General features: G+C 35.5%; 3 protein-coding genes across 3 annotated transcripts; 2 read left to right on the plus strand and 1 right to left on the minus strand.

Annotated features, from left to right (window-relative positions):
- Window positions 1-480: 480 nt before the first annotated feature.
- On the plus strand, window positions 481-3129 carry LOTGIDRAFT_174003 (hypothetical protein; the record flags this gene model as incomplete). The annotated part of the gene is made up of 1 exon (XM_009052035.1): window positions 481-3129. One exon carries the CDS (start codon window positions 481-483, stop codon window positions 3127-3129), a length of 2649 nt encoding a protein of 882 aa, XP_009050283.1.
- A 5069-nt stretch (window positions 3130-8198) lies between these two features.
- LOTGIDRAFT_99645 (hypothetical protein) lies at window positions 8199-8555 on the plus strand (the record flags this gene model as incomplete). The annotated part of the gene is made up of 1 exon (XM_009052036.1): window positions 8199-8555. A coding segment is annotated over one exon (357 nt), but the record flags the coding sequence as incomplete, so codon positions are not given.
- Window positions 8556-10471: 1916 nt separating this feature from the next.
- On the minus strand, window positions 10472-16978 carry LOTGIDRAFT_142355 (hypothetical protein; the record flags this gene model as incomplete). The annotated part of the gene is made up of 8 exons (XM_009052037.1): window positions 10472-10640; window positions 11163-11269; window positions 11917-12139; window positions 14789-14955; window positions 15366-15579; window positions 15809-15940; window positions 16435-16491; window positions 16911-16978. Coding segments are annotated over 8 exons (1137 nt in total), but the record flags the coding sequence as incomplete, so codon positions are not given.
- Window positions 16979-19924: the final 2946 nt, after the last annotated feature.

Here is a 19924-nt window from a genome sequence, read left to right on the forward strand (position 1 = left end):
TTTTCTTTACGATTTGAGTGCCTACTTGGTGTCCATCCTGCGACAAAGGGGCCCCTTGGTCAATTTCGTATTATCAAATAATATTTTGGATAATCCTTGATCCTTTAGCATCGTGACGAGCAATTAGGAGCTCAAGAGTCCATAACGATGTGCTCCAAATAGCTATAAAAACATGGAAACAAACCATGACTAAGATGGAAAAGCCTTACAATTGCAGATACTTTTCAATAGGAGTGAGGACAACAGCAACTGTTTAAATCTTTAAAAAACATGTCATACCTACGGCTATAAATTTCAGATAACTGCATAAAATATTATGACATAAAGTGACATAGCTGGAGACAGACACGATATTAAATAGGTTTATTACTATTGTAGGTTGAAACATACATCCTCAGTTTAAACACAGCTTAGAAGTGAACTCTGTAATCTGTATACAATGTTCTCTCACCTTTTGGAATAAATATTTATTGTTTAAAAATGGATATAAAACTCTTCATTGTGGATTTTTTTCTTATTGTGTGCCTTGGATTAAGTGTAGCTCAAAATAATGCTCGCGATTATTATATGATGAATGCTCGACTTCGGCAACAACCAAATGGTGCTCGCTTAGTGAGTGTGGATCAACCGCTCCCCCCACCGGCTCCCAAGAAGACACCGTCGTATAATCCTCATGTAGTTCGAGTAGATCCACAGCCGGCTGCATACCCAGCTCCCAGTGGACAGCCGCTACCAACCGTCGTTTACGCTCAAAACCAACCTAGTGGACCACCTCAACGGAGTGTAGTTTATGCACAAAGTGGAGCATCAAGACCGGCAGCATATGTCCAACGTGGGCCTACCAATGTCGTGTATGCTCAAAGAGGACCACCGACATCAAATATTGTGTATGCTCAAAGTGGACCTCCTGCTCAGAGTGTTGTGTATGCCCAAAATCCTCAAAATGCCCAACCCAGATCAAAAGTTTATTATTCGCCAAGTACTCAAAATGAACCACCTAGAACAAGTGATCCTTATAGGTCTGTAGTGTATGCACAGCCTCAGAGTCCAGCACGTCATGGGCCTGTACATACTCACGTCATTGCTGCCCCCACGGGTCATCATGCACCGGAAAGTCATATAGCTCACCCACAGGCACCTCGTGTCATTTATGCACAAAGAGCTCAGGCTGGTCAACCACAAAACACCCGTGTTGTTTATGTAAGCCCTACAGCACAATCTCCTAACACACCTCCGGGTCAAACCCCAAAGGTCGTACATTCACCTAGCCCAAGAGTTATCTACGCACAAAACCCCCCAATAGTATATGATCCAAATCCACGCCCATTGTCTAGTCCACAGGTTGTCTACGCCCAAAGTCCCCGTGTAGTCTATGCCCAGAGCCCACCCGTTGTTTACGCCCAACCTCCACAAGTGGTTTACGTACGCAGCCCACAGGCTGTATACGCTCAAAGTCCAGGTCATAAAAAGGTGGTAATGTTGACCCCCGGGACTCATAAAAGGTCGCCTACAAACATCACGCATCAAAGTCCTCAACCTCAAAACCAACACTCACAACACAATCCTGTTTTGAATAACCCTGTGCCTCAAGGGGTTGGTACAACACCTAATCCATTAGTTGGTCTTGGTCCTTACGGATTCGAAGTTCCTAAACCTAGACTAGTTAGTGGTCAAAACACCGTTTGGATAACTACTACACCGAGTAACAACTATGTTTCCCCTACAACTATAGCCAATTTTGACGCATATGCAAGAATTATGAATTCATCGTTACCAAAAGCTGAAGGATTACCAGCTTACTGCCGGGTGGATCCTAGGTCTAGAGGACTTTTTTGTGTAATTCCAAATGGAGACACGATGCAGTACGACGTACTACGGCAATGGTCAGTGAATACCGGATTGAATAAAAGTGTGTACATCACGTGTATGCCCGGAGGATCGTTCGCTTTGTCCTGGCCAATGCGAGCAATGAATATAGTGAATTTGCATGTGCGTAACTGCGCCATGATCGATTTTTTCAAGTATATGGGAACGTCTTCTGTAATACCTGACAAACTTCAATCATTAGAGATCTATAATTCGATGGTCAATATAAAATTAGCCGAGTTAGCAGTCCTTATCAAACGGTCTAACCAATTACGTTCTGCATTTTCAACTACGGATGATTGCGGCCAAAAGACCTTAAAGAAATATGTGTTCAAAGACATGAAATTCGAAGTGTTTTCGCAAAATTTAACATTTAGTCAATATTCTAAAGTAAGAAGATTTCTGGACAAATTTTTACAAATGGCAAAGCTGCAGACGTGCACTTATCCAAATCTTATTCATTTAGACGAAAGCGGAAGTCCATTATCCTCTCTTTATTACCACCAACTAGTTACAACCAATGCAGTGTTTCCAAAACTTAAAACTTATCTTTCTTCAGGGATTGGTTTGACGGAAATACCTAAGGAACTGTCCAGTTTTCCTAAACACTTTCCATGTATGGTATATCTCGACCTTTCAAATAACCTGATAACTGCTGCAAAATTTAATTTAGAGTTCCGCGGTGAATGCTTGACTCCGTCAACAGATCCCGTGTATATAAATTTAAGAAATAATCGAATTGCTATGTTACCAACAATGCAAATAGAGTTTCTTTTGGACAGTCGAATTATAGTGGATCTTCAAGGGAACCCAATCAATTGTGCTGTACAGAGTAATACTCTTCGACAATACGCGATGGACATGGCAACGGCTTTTCCAAAGTATGCTGCCATACTTAATGCGACACCGTGTTTCTCACCTAAAGAAATAGCAAAAGCAATGCCCCCATTGCCACCCGTACCCGGGATGCCATTACCAGCAGATGCGACATCAGTTGTACCAGGATTACCTGAATCTATTGTGCCACCTATGCCACCAGGTCTTCCTCCGGGAATTTCTCCCTTATCACCGGGTATACCTGCAACTGACCCTGGGCTGCCTCCTCTGCCACCAGGTATGGCGGGTTTATCGGGTTTACCAATGGACATGTCGTTTATACCAGGAATGCCCATGCCTCCAGTACCTGGTATGCCAGTTTATGACTTGATACCCCATCCATTCGGACATCCCCATCCAGTGCCACCACCTTCGTTGGCAGTTTAATCATCAAAATATCAACAGTCAAGGACATATTTAGTTATAGTCAGTTTACGGTCAAATGACATGTATGTTTCACGAAAGGAATTTTAAAGTTAATATTCCATTACGGATACTGAAACTGGATTATTAGTGGTCTCGATACACGGTTAGAGGATTATTTAAATAACGATGCTCTTTGAACCTCAGACTTATTTGCTTAATCTGCTCATAGTGTTTGTGTGTTTCATTTGTGATCATTTTATTTTGCATAGCAGATTGTGTTACCCTTCTTTAAAGTTTTGGATTAAAAATTGTAAACTGTCCTGGACGTAAAGGATCTGTGACTAGAAAGCGAATTGGTGAGAGGTTTACATTCAAAACGTCAAGATTTTGAAGAGGTTTAGTAGACCATTTGTTTAACTCGGCAATTATATTCATTCGTCGATGTGCAGTGCGATACCGCATGCATCAAAATTATGTAAACTATGCTTTGTAATGTTTATCTTGTGCTTTATGTGAGTAGAGGATGTTTTTCACTTTCTCACCATATCCCATCAAAGGTTATTTCATTTCCATCCACTCACAAATAGTTACAGGAAACCCATATACGATACCATCATTGGATAAGCTCAAAATAAATGGTTTTATATAATCCCAGCTTTAGCATGCGCGTGTTACATACTTGATGTATGATTATAAATTTGATATCCACGATAGCATTTGTATTTACTCTCTAGCTCCCCTCAGTTCCGCTGAATAATCTGTCAAGCTTAAAAAGTATCCAACAAAGCACTTTGCCCGCATCATTATGCTCAGGTTGATTCACTAGGTTAATTGCACGACCGATAACCCCCTTTGGCTACCAATGAGATGATAATATGCAAACATCTGCTACTTTTTTCTGTCGTCTGTTCTTGGACTATTTAAATAAAATTATATGATCGCTTCTTGTTTCTGATTTTATTTCCGTCTCCAATGTTAACGATGTTTCCATCGCAGTTCCGTTCTAATGACATTATTTTTTATATAATCAAAGCGTGTCATGTAGAACCTGTTTCTTGATAACAATGTCGAATCAGGAACTAGCGAAAATGACTTTACTTTGAAATTTCGCTATCCCACATTAGGCATTGTTATTTGATAACGGATCCTCCTACATCGATTGGTCAAAAATATGCCATTACCACAGGACTTCAGTAGAAACTTTTTGGATAACAACGCAGACGAAAATTATCAGGAAAAAGATTATAAGACTTGAGACAGGGTTTATAATTCATAAAATGTGTCTTATGTACAAATACCTTTGTATTACAATATAATTTGGTTTGGTATAAATCTTTTTCTTTCATTTTGCCGGTTTTTAATATTAACTTAAAAACTTACATCTTAAAGGGAAATTCCGCCTTTTCGGGAAAAGTTTTCATTGTGAAAAACGTCGTAAATTATACCTGAAAATATTTCTAAAGTAGGCTATTTATATTATTATATAATTTTTATTAAAATTAACGGCTGGATGTTTTAATTAAAACTTTCAATTTGTTCAAACAAAATTGTCGACAAAAGAGCGGAATGTCCCTTTAAGGTTTCAGATTTGCCAATATCGAAAGCAGGACAGAGTCTATAGAGGAAAATGACTATTTCATCTTCTATATGGTGGATGGCTTTCCACAACCTTAACAGAAGGTTGAAGTAAAATATTATTGAATTCCAACACGAAATAGTCCTGATGTGTCTAGAGAGTAATACGTCATTAAACATATTCCCACAAACGCTACGAAGCCTTTCCACTGCCTTAAAAGACAGCGTGTTTCGTAACTACCACAAGCATCTGCAGAGCGGTTTCCAAGTGCACTGAACCTTGTTTTGGTTATTTAGATATTACAGCCATATCATGTGAAATTATCGTGTCTAACACATTGTTACAACATTGAGACAGGTTTGCATTGGATCATTTCTCAAATGCTGCCACCGGCCATGTAGTTTATGAAATGAAAAGGAGATATACTACTAATTCCTTTGATATAGGTTTACCTGTTTGCATTTCCTTATATTTCAATGTGACTTTGCATAATTTGGTGACTATTTTGTACACAGACAAAATTAGTGGTATATTATTACATTAGAGTTCAATAATCGCTCACTGGTATTATTTCATTCTCTTTTAGCTGTTTGAATTCATAAGTTGGCACGGAGTGCTCGAAGATACAGATTTTTTCTTTACTCAAATATTAACATTACTATATAACGACTACCAGTCTATTTTTATTTAAAAAAAAACCGGATAATTTCATTGGACGTTGAGTATCTACATCCTGAAACTGAATACATAACATTGACGTGAACATATATTAAAATGGTTCCTAAACACTTGTTATAGGTCTGACTAACCATGGATAATGTCATAGCTCTATACACTGTCTAAGGTATATATATTATTATTATTAATATTATATTCATATAAGGTCAATTCACTTAATAAATAGATAAATTCTTAAATTAAGAAAATCTATTTTAAATCATGGAATACAGTGTCAATTGTCAGTATATTGTATTTTTATCATTAAGTGATGATTTGGTTGTATTTTGCATCATTTTTGCGAAAAGCCATAAAAAACAAATACTTAAAATAAGAGTCTTTATAAATCCACCTGTATTCTTTTGAAAAGTTATTGCCAACTTCCGATGACATGATTAAAATTCATATCAAACGACTATACGACAGCTTGATAGACACATTGTCATTCGGTTAGCCATGACAAATGTGTCATAATGTCATTAAATTTTAAAATCATGACATGTGGATCAATTGTGCATCGTTTTGTCTACATCGTGCCACAACGACACAGGTTCAAACCATCAGTATATATTTTAGTCTATACATCATTGACAAACGAATGTCGTGAAATTTGAAATTAAGTCCTAATGCTGAACTTCCGAGCCTTTTCAACATGAAACTTTTCATTTTCACGCGAGATTTGATATTGAGTCTTAATACTGACTTTGAAGCTTTTCCATCAAATTCTTATATTATAAAATATATGGCATAATAAGTAGAACATACCTTAATGATAAATAATACTGTTCCGAAAAGGACATCAAATACTGGTTAAAATTTGACCCAAATCATCATCATGTTAAAAGGATGCTATGATATAAACCTATAGATAATTTTAGTAACAGACTAAACACATGTCGAACGCCTTTCCGTTCGCGATGCAGGGAACTTGATATGTACTTGTGATCATTTCAATGACATACTATGAAAGTATTATAAAAATAAAAAATAATGTCAGCTGATGAATAATTGGCATTCTTTGCTTGTTTACGAATATTTGGCAACAAAATTCCAGACTGCTATATACCCGTGTGGCGCCTTGCACTTTTCTCAGTTCATTAATGTGCGACAAGACCTGATCGCAATAATTTATAGTGAATCGACAACAAAACAAACAAAGCAATGTCGAAGATACTTAACGTATAAATGAATAACATAATTCGTTGAGCTTTAGGCATGAATGTCACTTGCTAAATTTATAACACTTTTTTGTGTATTTACAGGTAATTAACTAAATCAGACGGCACTATTGTAAATGTATATCATCATGAGGAATTTGGCAGTTTTCGTTGTTCTCACTTCAGTTATATTGAACCAAGTTATTGACTGTGTCGTCATTCCAAGCGAATCCACAACAGATTCAGAAAATTTGAACTTAACGTCTTTTCAAGATGTTTGTTCAGTTACCAAACAAAACAATAACTACTCATTATCATGTTTGCTTCAACCAGAAGATGTTTTCTCCTTCGTAAATTTTCGAAATTGGTCGAAGAGTTTTGGTAACAGTTCGAATATAAGACTGAATATACAATGTCAAAATGGTGGAAGGGTTGTACTTCCTTGGCCATACCGATCATATAACTTAGTGAGTCTTGTCATTAAAGATTGTGTCCTGGAGGGACATTATCTAGAAAGTAATCGAACAGATCTGTTACAAAGTATTGAAGATAGATTAGAATGGGTCGAAATCATAAACTGTGAAGAATATACAACTCTGGAGGATTTGGAAATATCACTAAAAAGTGCTGGAGATGAAACAAAAGAATTCGAATGTGGACTCCTAAATGTTGTTCACTATGTGAAAAGAAATTTGACGCTTGCCCTCGAAGAACTATCTCCTGACGACTTGGATTTCGGGGACTATAATTCATCAATGCAAGGAGATTATGGAGATTTTCTGGATTACGATGCTCTTTTAGAAAGTTCTTTATCTATACCGGAATTAGACGAAAAGACTTCGGAAAACAACAAGGAAGATATAGATGAGGCAATTAGACAAGGTGTCGTGCGTGCAAGTGTATCAATGACACATGATTGCCAATATTCAGATTGGAAATATTATGAAAATTCAAACAATTTGGACATAGGAAAATTCCATTTAAATGGTTTAACAGCTAATAGCAACTTTCCTAAAATGAGAGTCATAAACTTCACTCGCACGTATCAAAATTCCGTACAGAATGAACTCCTTAATTGGCGTCTAAATTTTCCCAAATTAGAGATTTTAGATATGTCTCATTGTTCAGTATCTGAATTCAATTTTCAAGACTATACAATCGGCACCATGGCAAAGGGCTACATCAATTTACAGTACAATGACATTTCTTTTCTCGGTCGCAACGAAATAAATTCATTTCAAAGACTGCGATCAACGATAATAGACGTTAGAAACAATCCTTTCGATTGTGATTGTACCACCATGAGTGACTTTGTTGAATTTCTTCAACGGCATGAAAATCCTAAAAAGGCTGCGCTTCAAAATGATTATGCCTATTTATGGGAATTACAGTGTACTTTTCCTAATCAGTTTACTGGTAAGTTAATTTCTGAACTAACCAAGGACATTCTTTGCAATTTAGACGCATCAGTGTATATTGAACCAATAACGGCTTTGTCCGTAGTAGTAGTGATATTGATTATTATCATTATCGTCATTGCAAAATATCGGAAAGAAATTCGAATTCTTGTTTTCACCAGACTTCATATCGTTTTACCATGTGAGTCAGCTAAGGACAACTCCACTTACCAATATGATGCATTTCTTAGTTATAGCAGTAAAGATGCAGAGTGGGTGATCGAGACTTTGGCTAAAGACCTTGAAGACCCACGATGCAGTTTGGGACTTCGTCTCTGTCTTCACCATCGGGATTTTCAAGTCGGAGATTGTATTAGTGATAACATTATCTGCGGTGTGGATAAAAGTCGACACACTGTTCTCATCGTCTCTCAAAATTTCTTGAAAAGTGAGTGGTGTGTTTTTGAGTTCCGAGAAGCTTTACACAAAAGTCTTCTGGAGAAGAGGAAACACATGGTCATAGTTTTGCTAGAAGATGTGGAATTGACCAATGTGGAATCGGATTTTAAGCGTTGTCTTCAAACCATGACCTGCATCAAAGCAAACGACGCTCTATTTTGGGACCGGATGAAGTATGCCTTAGGAAGAAAATGTCACAAGTATAGCACCACTTTTGACAACAAAGTATATGAAATAGAAAAATCCCTAAATGATGACAAATTGTGTCCCAAAAATGGAACCGATAAAAATGTTTAAACTCCTACAGAAATTGCAATCATAAGACTTGATAATGAAATGATTATGACTAACTGAATCGTATTTCATATGGTCAGCTTTGTATTTCTTAACACAAATAAAAAGGACACAAAACTCCATTGCAATGGTAGTTTTCTGTAGCCAGAACGCTGTAAGATTTGAGGTAATTCTAATACTGTATAATTGTAATGTAAATGAAATGTTTATTTTTGCTTGTCTATTGAGGGTTGCAATGTGTACATTGGCAGGTTAATCAAATACACATTTTTAAAACATGTTGAATCGTGTTTCAAATACATGTGGAATCGTGTTTCAAATTACCTGGTTGAAGTTTCAGTTTTAGAATTATATATTTTGATATTTGTCTTGTGCATCTTTATCTATCATTTGCTTGCAATACACATATTTGTATATAGAAATATTTGAGTATTTTGAAGGATGTAGATGTCTATATCGGTAATGTCTCGTTGCACGAGCAAGAATCGAGTAGCCTTTTCATTTATTCGTTTTACCCAATGGAGTGGACAGTGGCGTTTGTACGGGTTGCCAGGATTGGGAATTTTCAATTTCTTGATCATTTTGAATAGTGAGAGAATGCCCCCCTCTTCTCTGTTCGCCCCTCCCCCTCCCCTGATGTTACATACAAACGCCACTGGGAGTGGGACCGGATCTATTATGTCTCAAAATATCATAGTTTGCTGATGCCAATCCATTTTTTTGATCTTCAGCATAGGACACTCGAAAGTGTCAAACGTTCTCACTCAAAATAAAAGATTATTTTACGCTTCTTTTATTGGTGTGTCTGACTGGATTGGACGCTACGCTTCCTGTCTGAGAGTCCACATAGCTGGTATATTTTGTGCTGGTACATATTATAATTACATGTTACACACCAAAAGGCTGGTTGTTTGACTGGATTGTACCTGATCTCTTTCTTCAAACTATTTGCTTTATGCTCCCACTATACTAAACACTGCAGTGGTAAAGTAATAGTAAATATTCATAATTAATCCAGCCCAGCTAATAGCGAGGTTCCTCAATACTTCCATTATATTCCCGTGAATAACAAATTCATTCATTGTCCGTTCTACATACAGAATATGAATATGTAAAAGAAACCACATTAGTTGGGCACTTCATTTTTAAACCCATTTCGATAGAATATAATGATAAAATACAATAAAATACAAACAAGTAACAGGCTGCATCAGGTTTAGAAAAACAAAACTTTAAAATGTCAAGAAGTTTGCTTGTATCACATCACATTCGCGATTAGTAAAGTCATCAAAGTTTTATGGGAATTGCAGGAACCGCAAACGACTTATTGAAATTGGAATCGTGGAAAAATATCAACATGCCCTTATTCATTTGGGATACACATAAGGAAATACAAAGTATACATAATTTTGGCACAAAATAACGTTAAAATAAAACAATGAAACAAAATAGCAACATGTCCTGGTTTAAAAGATATAAAAGTAACAAAAAATAAAAGAGCTCAATCTTTGAAAAGTTTAAATAAATAAAGGGTAAATTAAATAGAATACAATAATAACATAAAACAGCAATACATCCTTATTCATTGGGTATGCACGTAACAACATATTCATAAAGATTATTTCAGGGGAAAAAACGAAATTTACACATGACTAAAACGCCAAAATAAATGATGGCACGATATTTTCAAGGACATTAACATTAGGCCTAGTTTCTTTGACACGTGAAATATATTATTGTCTATTGTTCATTTTTCGGACTCTTCAAAGTTTTGGTGTCACGGATTCTGACATTTTCTTTGCCCATTGAAATTCTTTCTCATAGTTCGGATCTGTGATAGCTGGTCTATTCATACTAAATCCTGAGATATCATACTGTGTTCTACCATCAATCGCCATTTCACTTAAAATTTTACCCAGTAAACAGGCAAATCTGAAAAACAATTTATTTTGATAAGATATTTGATAAGATCCATGTAATCTGCTAATGCACAGACAAATATATCAAAATCATTCTCAACTATCTTTCAAACAATTTTTGTCAGGCATGTGCTATTTCTCAATGTAATATTTCACTCTTTTCAAGGCAAGATATTTGAGAAACGGGTGCCTGATTACTTTATTTCGCGCTGAGGTTATGTCCGGATGTAATTTGACAATTTCCATTGGCCTACTAACTTGGTACTAAGTATCAGTGGCGGAGCCAAAGGGGGCGGACGTAAACCTGGCTCCGCCACTGTTCAGGAAACAAGATACCAAATTGGGTAATCAAGAAACTGTATGAGATAATTTTATGACATGTCCTCGGTAGATAAATTGATCTGATAGCGAGTGTACAGAATGCATTGCACATTACAAATTCTACCAGAAAACCAAACAATGAAAATGGAAACTCAGTTATGTTAAGTAAACTAATCATATATGAAAATATGTCAGAAATATAACTAGTACTTACTTAAAAGCATGCCCTGCCCCGTTACAGATAATGATATCAGGATAACCAGCTTTCTCACATTTATCAACCACAAAATGTCTGTCAGGAGTCATGGTGTACAGGCATGTCTTGGTGTACATTATTGGACCAACAAACTGAAGTATAACATGTTATAATCTTTTATGAATATTTCGAATGGTGTTGAATGGGGAGATATATTGCTAGTTTCTTTATGTATACTCTTTACAGTAAAGGGATTGTTAAGAGGTTTTCTAAATATTTTATGTGTATCGGATCCATTGATGGCTTAATATGTTTGCATTATTCCGATTGTCCGCCAGATGTGTGTGGTTCGTGTATCTGATATGCTTTACTGAATATGGAGTCACAACCACACAGGATGCTAATAAATTATTAGCACAGCGATGCTATCAGTGTCCCCCATAAACATGAAAGGTTTAGAAAACATCCTTATAATCTCTTTAAAATACAATATCTACTGGTTTTGTTACATAATATCATGCTATCGTTGTTAGGTAGTTTTGTCCGACAAAAATAATTATTGGATATGTACAACGAATAGACGCAAGATTGGTTGTAATTACAATCTCACTTGCTAATAGGGTTTTTCTTGAGAAGTGTATTCGTTCCATCGTTTTGTATCCCGGGTGCATCGTTCTGTACCTCGGCTCGCCTGGAATGTAGTTTTGAACGACAATGATAGCTCTGCATTGTTCTAAATGAGCCCATTTATATATCTAATAAGCAGTCTAACGGTATCAGTAATAGTAAATATTTGCCCATAGCTTACCTTTGGTGATATCTTCTCCATGAACTTGACAACAATATCTTCACGTTCAGGATCAACGACAAAATTTCTGGTATTGCCAGTTACAGGTGGACCACCGGCATCAATACCAATTTTACTACAGGCATTACCATGAATTGGTATTTGATAAAAATCATAGTCTTTACCATGATACAAAAACATTGGATATCTGAAACAATAAAAATTTGGTTTGGTTTGGTTTGGTTTGCAATGAACATCTTAATTTTGGAATGTCTTCCAATGTCTATATAGTCTGTCCTTTTCCAGAATACCTATTGCCTACCTCATTGATTTCGCCATGTTCACCCTATCCGAGTCATTATAAGGTCTCCATTACTGGCTTTATCATCTGTTGAGTTAATTCCACCAGTAAATTTGTTTCCTTTACACATAAAATACCGAGCGCCTTTGTATTTACAAAATTACATCTGCATTCTCAAAAATCAGAACAAATAGAATATCCACTGTAGATAACCACTGTACCTACCGTACCACTTTGCCTTTAACAAATCCGTAAACTACGTAAGTCTTTTAAATATCATTCTCTCCCCTCCACCCCTAATCCCAAATTTTCCGGTTCTATTAGTTGTCAAATGTCTAAGCTTAATCATAGCAAAATTTAGTAGGGTGTATTGAACTTCATCCTCCTCGAACTTTGGTGTACTTCTTGTTGAAGATAAAGGACCTTCTGTTTTGCAGTTCAAACCAGTCACATCAGTCATAATAGGCCTAACTAGTACAACCTTAGACTGTTTCAAACCCCACTAAGAAAACTTGACCCACGATGATAACACACAGGAAATGACTTATTACATTTAAATACGAGATCAACTTCTTAAGCATGGAATAAATTCAGTTAGTGCACACTATAATGTGAGGATATCGCACACACTAAAAACAACTTTTTTGGAGTTTTATAATTAACTAAATACGATCAACAAACTAAAGATTATACAAGGCGTGATAATTCCTGTAAGCGATTAAAAAAAGCGCTAACAATAATGCTCAGGTTAAATACTAGTATGTACAATTTGCGATGAAATATGTACTAGTTGCCCGTAGAAATTTAGATACCCGTCCAAATGCTTATCATTTCTAATCTTAGTTCGATTGGGAATCCACATCCTGTTGGGGACGTAGGTCCTTATTGATTTTACAAATTGGGATACAATAATAAGGCAATTTAAAGTTTAGACTGAGAAGTTTCATTTTGTAGACCAGCCATTTGAAATCCTGGTTTATAATTAGGATTGGTGATCGCTTCTCTTTCCATACTAAATCCTGAGATATCATACTGTGTTCTACCATCAATCGCCATTTCACTTAATATTTTACCCAGTAAACAGGCAAATCTGAAAAGAGAATTAACACGTGGACGGTTATTTATGCTACAAAACTATATTTGGCGACCGCCGTAGGCCATCTAAGATGAATTTGAAATTTACGTTATATGGTTTTGTCTAGTTAAACTATTTGTGATTTTGATTATGATTTTAACACAGTTGTGGAAGATAACCCAAAAATTCAATGGTACATCTAAGTCCAATTTAATTTCAACATATTTTAACTAACTCTGTGTTAACTGATTGAATGTAAATTTTAATTAGAAAATCTTCCCTTTTCATCTGAGAAGGGAATTTGTTTGAAATTGGTTTGATATCTTGTTATATGTGTGATGAAGGTCAAACAATGAGTAGGGCGAAAACCCACTCATGTACGAATTAAAACATAAATTAATTTACTTACTTGTAGGCGTGTCCAGCACCATTACAGATGATGACGTCAGGATAGCCAGCTTTTTGACAACGATCAACGACAAAATGCCTGTCAGGTGTCATTGTATAAAGACACGTTTTTGTCAACATGACAGGGCCTATAAACTGTAATAAACATTAAAATGTTTCATGACGAGGACAATCATTACCTTCTTAAAAAATATAAAATTTTAGTAGTAGGCAACAACTTGACATAAATTAGTAAATACGTTTTTGATAACACATGTTAATAGATCTGTAAGCCGCCGCACGTCACTGTTGATCTTTGGAAACCGCAGTCATGAATTCTTTGTATAGAAATATTTTTTCAACAATTATTCAAATTGCAAATAATACCCGAACATAATATTTGCCTTCCTTTAGTTCAGCCTAAATCTTAAAGTATTTCATCTCAAGACGAAGTCATAGTAAATGTAGGTCAAGTGAAGTCAGAGTTCAGCGACTTAACCGACTTAGCCGCTGGCGTTTCAGCAAAGTTGGTCACAGTATACAGCAACTTGTTAAAGTCTATGTAAACGCTATTGGTCATGATTTAAAAATTAAAAAAATTCTAGCTTCATTGAACGTTACATTGTTTACCTTCGACATAAAAAGCTCAAATAAATCGATTAACAATTAGCAAAACCCCGACTAACCTTCGGTGCGATCTTCTCCATAAATTCTATGGCCATCTTTTCATTGTCATAATTCGGTTGAAACGATCTGGTAGCAGCCGAACAAGCTCGTCCGGCAGCGTCAATACCTATCTTAGAGCCGGAATTACCGTGAATTGGTATTTGATAAAAGTCATACTTTGGGGAATGGTAAACAAACATTGGGAACCTATAAAAGAATCTCAGGATCTATCTGTGGCTTAGTTTTGAGTTAGTGCTTTACTTTTGCAGAATAAAGTTGTTGAGTGATGGTTATTTAGTTTGAGGACATTTTTATTATATATTTATATGAAATGATCATAGATGCTATAACAATAGAAAATCCGTAGATGTCTAAGTGGTTTCAGAATATTACACATTCTTTATCAGAAGAAAATGCGTTGAACATACCTATCTTTGGTGAATTCTTTGATAAATGGTGTACCAAGATATGTAACTTGTTCCTGTGTTACTGTTACGGGAATATGAACCCCAATTGATCCCAATACTTGATTTATCCAAGCCCCTGCAGCAACAACCAAACGTTTACAGGTAAAGGTACCTTTTGTAGTTTGAACCTGTAAAAGAGTATTTCATGGCATATTATTCAATTGTTGAGGTCATTCATTGGAATGAAGTTACAATGTCGGGACTGTAAAATGGGCGTATTTGAAACAATAAGCGAGCTAATAAAACTACATTTTAAACATAAAAACACACATAATTATTATTTAACCATAACAATGAGTAATTTCTTTGCACTTCACACTTTCTGTCTTAAAGATCGCGGAGTTACTTTAATTGTTTGTTTGGTTTTTCAGTATTATGACGTATATTTTAGGCATCCACTGTGCCGTTAGGTTATATAGGATTTGATGAAGTTCAATTCCAATAATCAGTTATCAAAGACTGAATGAAGCGGTGCAAGGCCTTGGTCAATTCCATTTCTATAATATTTATGAGGATGTCATACGACGTATCTGCTTACCGAGATCCTTCCGTCATTATTTCTGAAGACTCTAATGACTGGACTGTTAGCTAAAATACTAGCACCATATCCTCTAGCTAGTTGTTGATGTACAGAATTAGATAACGCAGCATCCACAAGACCAGCTTCTGGCTGATATAAGCTAACTACATCTTTATCAACTTTGAACTGTGGAAACTTCTTCTCTAACTGTTCAGAGTCTAGCCTTTCATATCTAGAATTATATATAGGCACCGTCTTTCTAATATCGGAGGCAATATATCAAATGAAGGGAGGCAAGTCGTAAAAAAATTCAAGTGTTTCGAAAATTTATGCTCTTGAGGTTATGATTTTTTCACTGGGGTTCAGTTAGTTTTATATGTATCCATGACAATTGTTTGTGTAGAATAACGTATATTACATGTGACATGTGATCCAAGTCACTTGGCAATTAGCCCCCTTACTTGATGTCGAAGGTATCCATAGCTTTAGCATAACATTCCATAATAGCATCTGCTTCTCCTTTTTTACTCATATTAAGACCACCACATTTATGTACTAATTTTACTCCAGAATCTTTCTCGACCTCTTCCCATCTGTAAAAAAGGGGCACGTAAGTATTGCTCTCAATGATTTTACAAGGACAAACTTATACAGTTAAGATAGCATTGCATGAATAAACGCAAGGATGGGTTGCTGCTTGGGGCATTGTTTATCCATTCTCAAGAACTGCTGTCGTATTGCTATCGTCGGTTACACAAGCTCGTATTCGTCCCAATTTGTGACATTTTCGGTTGAAATGTATTTGGGTAGAATTACGTTTATATTAAATGTCAACTTATAAAACCTGATAATGCCATCAGCCATGAAGTTGATATTCCAATTTGCAAATAATCGGAAAATGTGATTAATCAACAGAAGTATGAGGACAGTAAAATCTTAACTGTATTTTGGAAATATATTTCTGTCCTTGTCCACTATGTGACTTGGCTTTTGTTGGACAACTGGACGCTTTTCCATTCCAATTTCTGTGATAATATCAATGAAAGTATCTATTGAATAAGAAATTTAAATAACAAGATGGACTTACGCTTCAAATGTATGTTTAGCTATTTTAGTATAACGGTCATCATGATAGGTCAATCGGCTGAAACGAAATATAATAATCATGTCCATAAATAGCTTAAATCAGTAGAAATATGTGTATCCCTTTTTTAAAAGGAAGATTGAAAGTATTAAGTTTCGCTATAAAAAAACAAAACATGCATAAGAAGATCACCTTGGTGTGTCCTAATAGTTTCATCCGTCATCTTAACATTATTCTTCACCTGTTTTTCGGCTATAGTCAAGCCACAATTACAAACAAACTAACTACATTGAAACCAATGTAAGTTAATTTTCAATATCCGAACACTCATTCCCCCAAATACATACTTTTCCCTTCTATTTCAGTCTTAAAAGTCAGATGGGTAGCATGAATTAACTGCTATATAGATCTATATTATAAGTGTTGGAAACAGTCTATATGTTGAACTCTGCATATTAAGAGCGTGTGGTAATGCTTACATAATTCTGGAATGATCTTGTGAACCACCATTGTGATGTCCCAATTCAAATTGCTCAATACCTAATACATCTGGAATTGAAAGGTGTGATTGTTGAGATTTTAAACGCCTATCTTAACAAATAATAACTGTCTTATTTTGGGTGAAAGATTTGGAATCAGATGCATATCTAATGGAAAATAAACACAATATTTTTACAGAATGACACCATACATCACTGCAGTGTAGCATGGCACAGTCCATTGTGTAATATAATTGTGCGCGATTAATTGGGGCTAGGGCAGACATTACCCTTATTAATTATCCCGATCATTCGAATGACATCATAGGCTTCTTAATCATGTTTAGGTTTACTTAGATATTGATAATTATTTCAAAACGATATCTTCTTCGTAACGACACAGTGACCATATTATTCAAACCCCTTTTATATAATCAAAATTATGTGAACCAAATTCTGAACACGGACTGCATGATCTAGTTAACTAATCTATTTACCTAATGTCAATACAAATAAGATAAGGGGTTGACATGCTTACACTATCTATCTGTATTACAGACAGTTCGTTATGTAATGACCATCTACAATCTGACGAAATTTCTTTCAAATTGTGTTCAGTCGAATTTTTACCAAGTAGTTGGTAAAATATATGTTCACTAATTACAAAAACAACCACTGTTGGATGGATATAGTCGTCTAGATATTTGCTTTATAAGCTGATATATACCTCAATGGCAGCTGGTAGATACCTTAATAATATTCAGATTTATAATACGACTATATCGCTTCTTTGACAATTTAACAAAAACGTCCCTTGTCGGATGCAGTTTTTAACGAAATTACTATAACGTCATAAGTAAATAATGCGAGGAAGTTAACTATAAGTGTTTACAACAGGCCTTCGGTCCGTACGCCTATTTTCGGAGAACTGGTCGTATAATCTAAGTGGTATGAATTGTAGTCACTATCAACTGGTTTAACCAAATATATGGATATATTTTTCTTTTTAATGTAAGGATTAAAATTTAATGTGTAAATGCTTAATCTATGAATCAGGAAATTAGAGTCAGTCAAAGAAAAAAACACACACGAAATGAGGTCATGAGTTATAATCACACAGTGCATCATTCTTGAAAAATTTGACATTAGAAATTCAGCTTCCTTCAGCATGCATTTGATATGCGAATTTAATAACATTTAATACATTTAATAATGTAGGTCTGCCAGCTTTCCCACGTCGAAATAATATAATCAAGTGTTTTAAAAAGATATCTTCTACAATGAACAATAATTGGACGCCATGTCATGCATGGGCGAAATCTCGGTTAGGGTTTGAACGCAATAACTGAGTTTATATGAAAATAAGTCTTACCAGCTTGAGCTCTCTTGGCTACCAGTACACAGCAGCACTACCAATACCTCCACATCCAACCACAATATATTCAAAATGTGTTCTGCCTTCATCAAACCAAGTTTTTCTGCAAGTTTTGGACATGATGCCTTCGTAATGGTTTGTGATAACGGACTGAACTGTACAGCTGTTAGCTCATCAGATAAATGTCTTGAACATTTTGTCTCTTATATATATATGTACAATTATCAGATATTATCAGCTAGAATATACTGGTTCTTACCGACAGGTTGTTTAGCAATTTGGTATATTAGGTACAAATTCCGTGGTTGTCGCCAGGATACAAACACATTGTCATGCTCAATCTCATTAAAGAAGATAAATCTAATGTTTTGTTCAGTTTTTCCCCGCAGACTTCAATTGCGGTCTATAGACTGACCAAACTTTTCTGTTTCTGCACAAACGTTCTTGGTTATTAAAAACACATGCCCAGTTCATATAATATATACCTACCAAATGAAAATGAAATGGAATATACATTATTACATCGTTAGCCCATTTGAGCATAATCATAAATTTTAGAAGCTTTTAGAGCTACATTCAGCTGAACACGAGATGAAGAAGTATAAAATATCCACATAAAAACACCAAACATCGATCTGCATTTCAATCAGATTGTGTCAAAGCATTCGGTTAACAAATATTAAGCGGGTTAATGAAAATGTAGTTTGTATTAAAAGAGTATCAAAAGTGATTATAATATACACAAAATTTACGAATATCTCTTTGCCAAGTCTGTAACCAGCAATAATGATCTTTGAATGGCAAATGAGCGAGCTGAACAGCTGAATAATGTTGGTAACAAATCAAACATGGAACGATAACTACCTGTAACTTTAGACTTATTTGTGACATCACAGATGATGTTACTTGCAAATAAAAAAACAAGAAGCGAAACACTATCAACCGGTCACTTAGTTCGAAAGTCGTCCGGTCCTTAGTACGAGACAATAGCAAACTAAACGAAAAAATAACAACTGGAAGCCAGTCAATTGTCAAACTATACATTTAAATCCAACTGATAAATGGAATTATTGAGCTTTTTATTCTCCAAACGACCACAGCTATTCAAAGCAGAGAAGGTACGAAAACGAAAACACACAAAAAACTGTGATAGTGGTAGAATATTATACGACTTTAAAGGGACATATTTTTCAAAACGGTATTGGCCCGAAAGATTCTATTGTCTCAATATTTAAAAAAAATTGTTTGACAGATTTCGGGAAGATAACTGAACTAAACATTATGGCAATTTCTGAGTTAGGAATTATGGGTTACTTATGGTTAGTTAACATACATTGAACCCTTTTTTATCATCGCAACCGGTTAGAATCTGTTTTATTATCGTATTGAATGATTTATAAATGGGTTAAGAGAGCAATTTGACTTGATGAGTAAACATCCGATAACGTGTGCCTTACTTCATCCATCTTAAGGTGGCAATACGATGAGGTATCGTGTTCCGAGTGGTGCATCATGCGAGGTCCGGTTTGAGATTATCAATACAGTAAATTGAAAGAAGAAGCACAGTCTGCACCGTGTTCGTACCAACTACCTCGGCTTTTTCTCTTTCTACGGTTTCGTATTCTGTATCCTACACCGC

Source organism: Lottia gigantea, assembly GCF_000327385.1.
Source record: "Lottia gigantea unplaced genomic scaffold LOTGIsca_179, whole genome shotgun sequence".
Taxonomy (NCBI): Eukaryota; Metazoa; Mollusca; class Gastropoda; family Lottiidae; genus Lottia; species Lottia gigantea.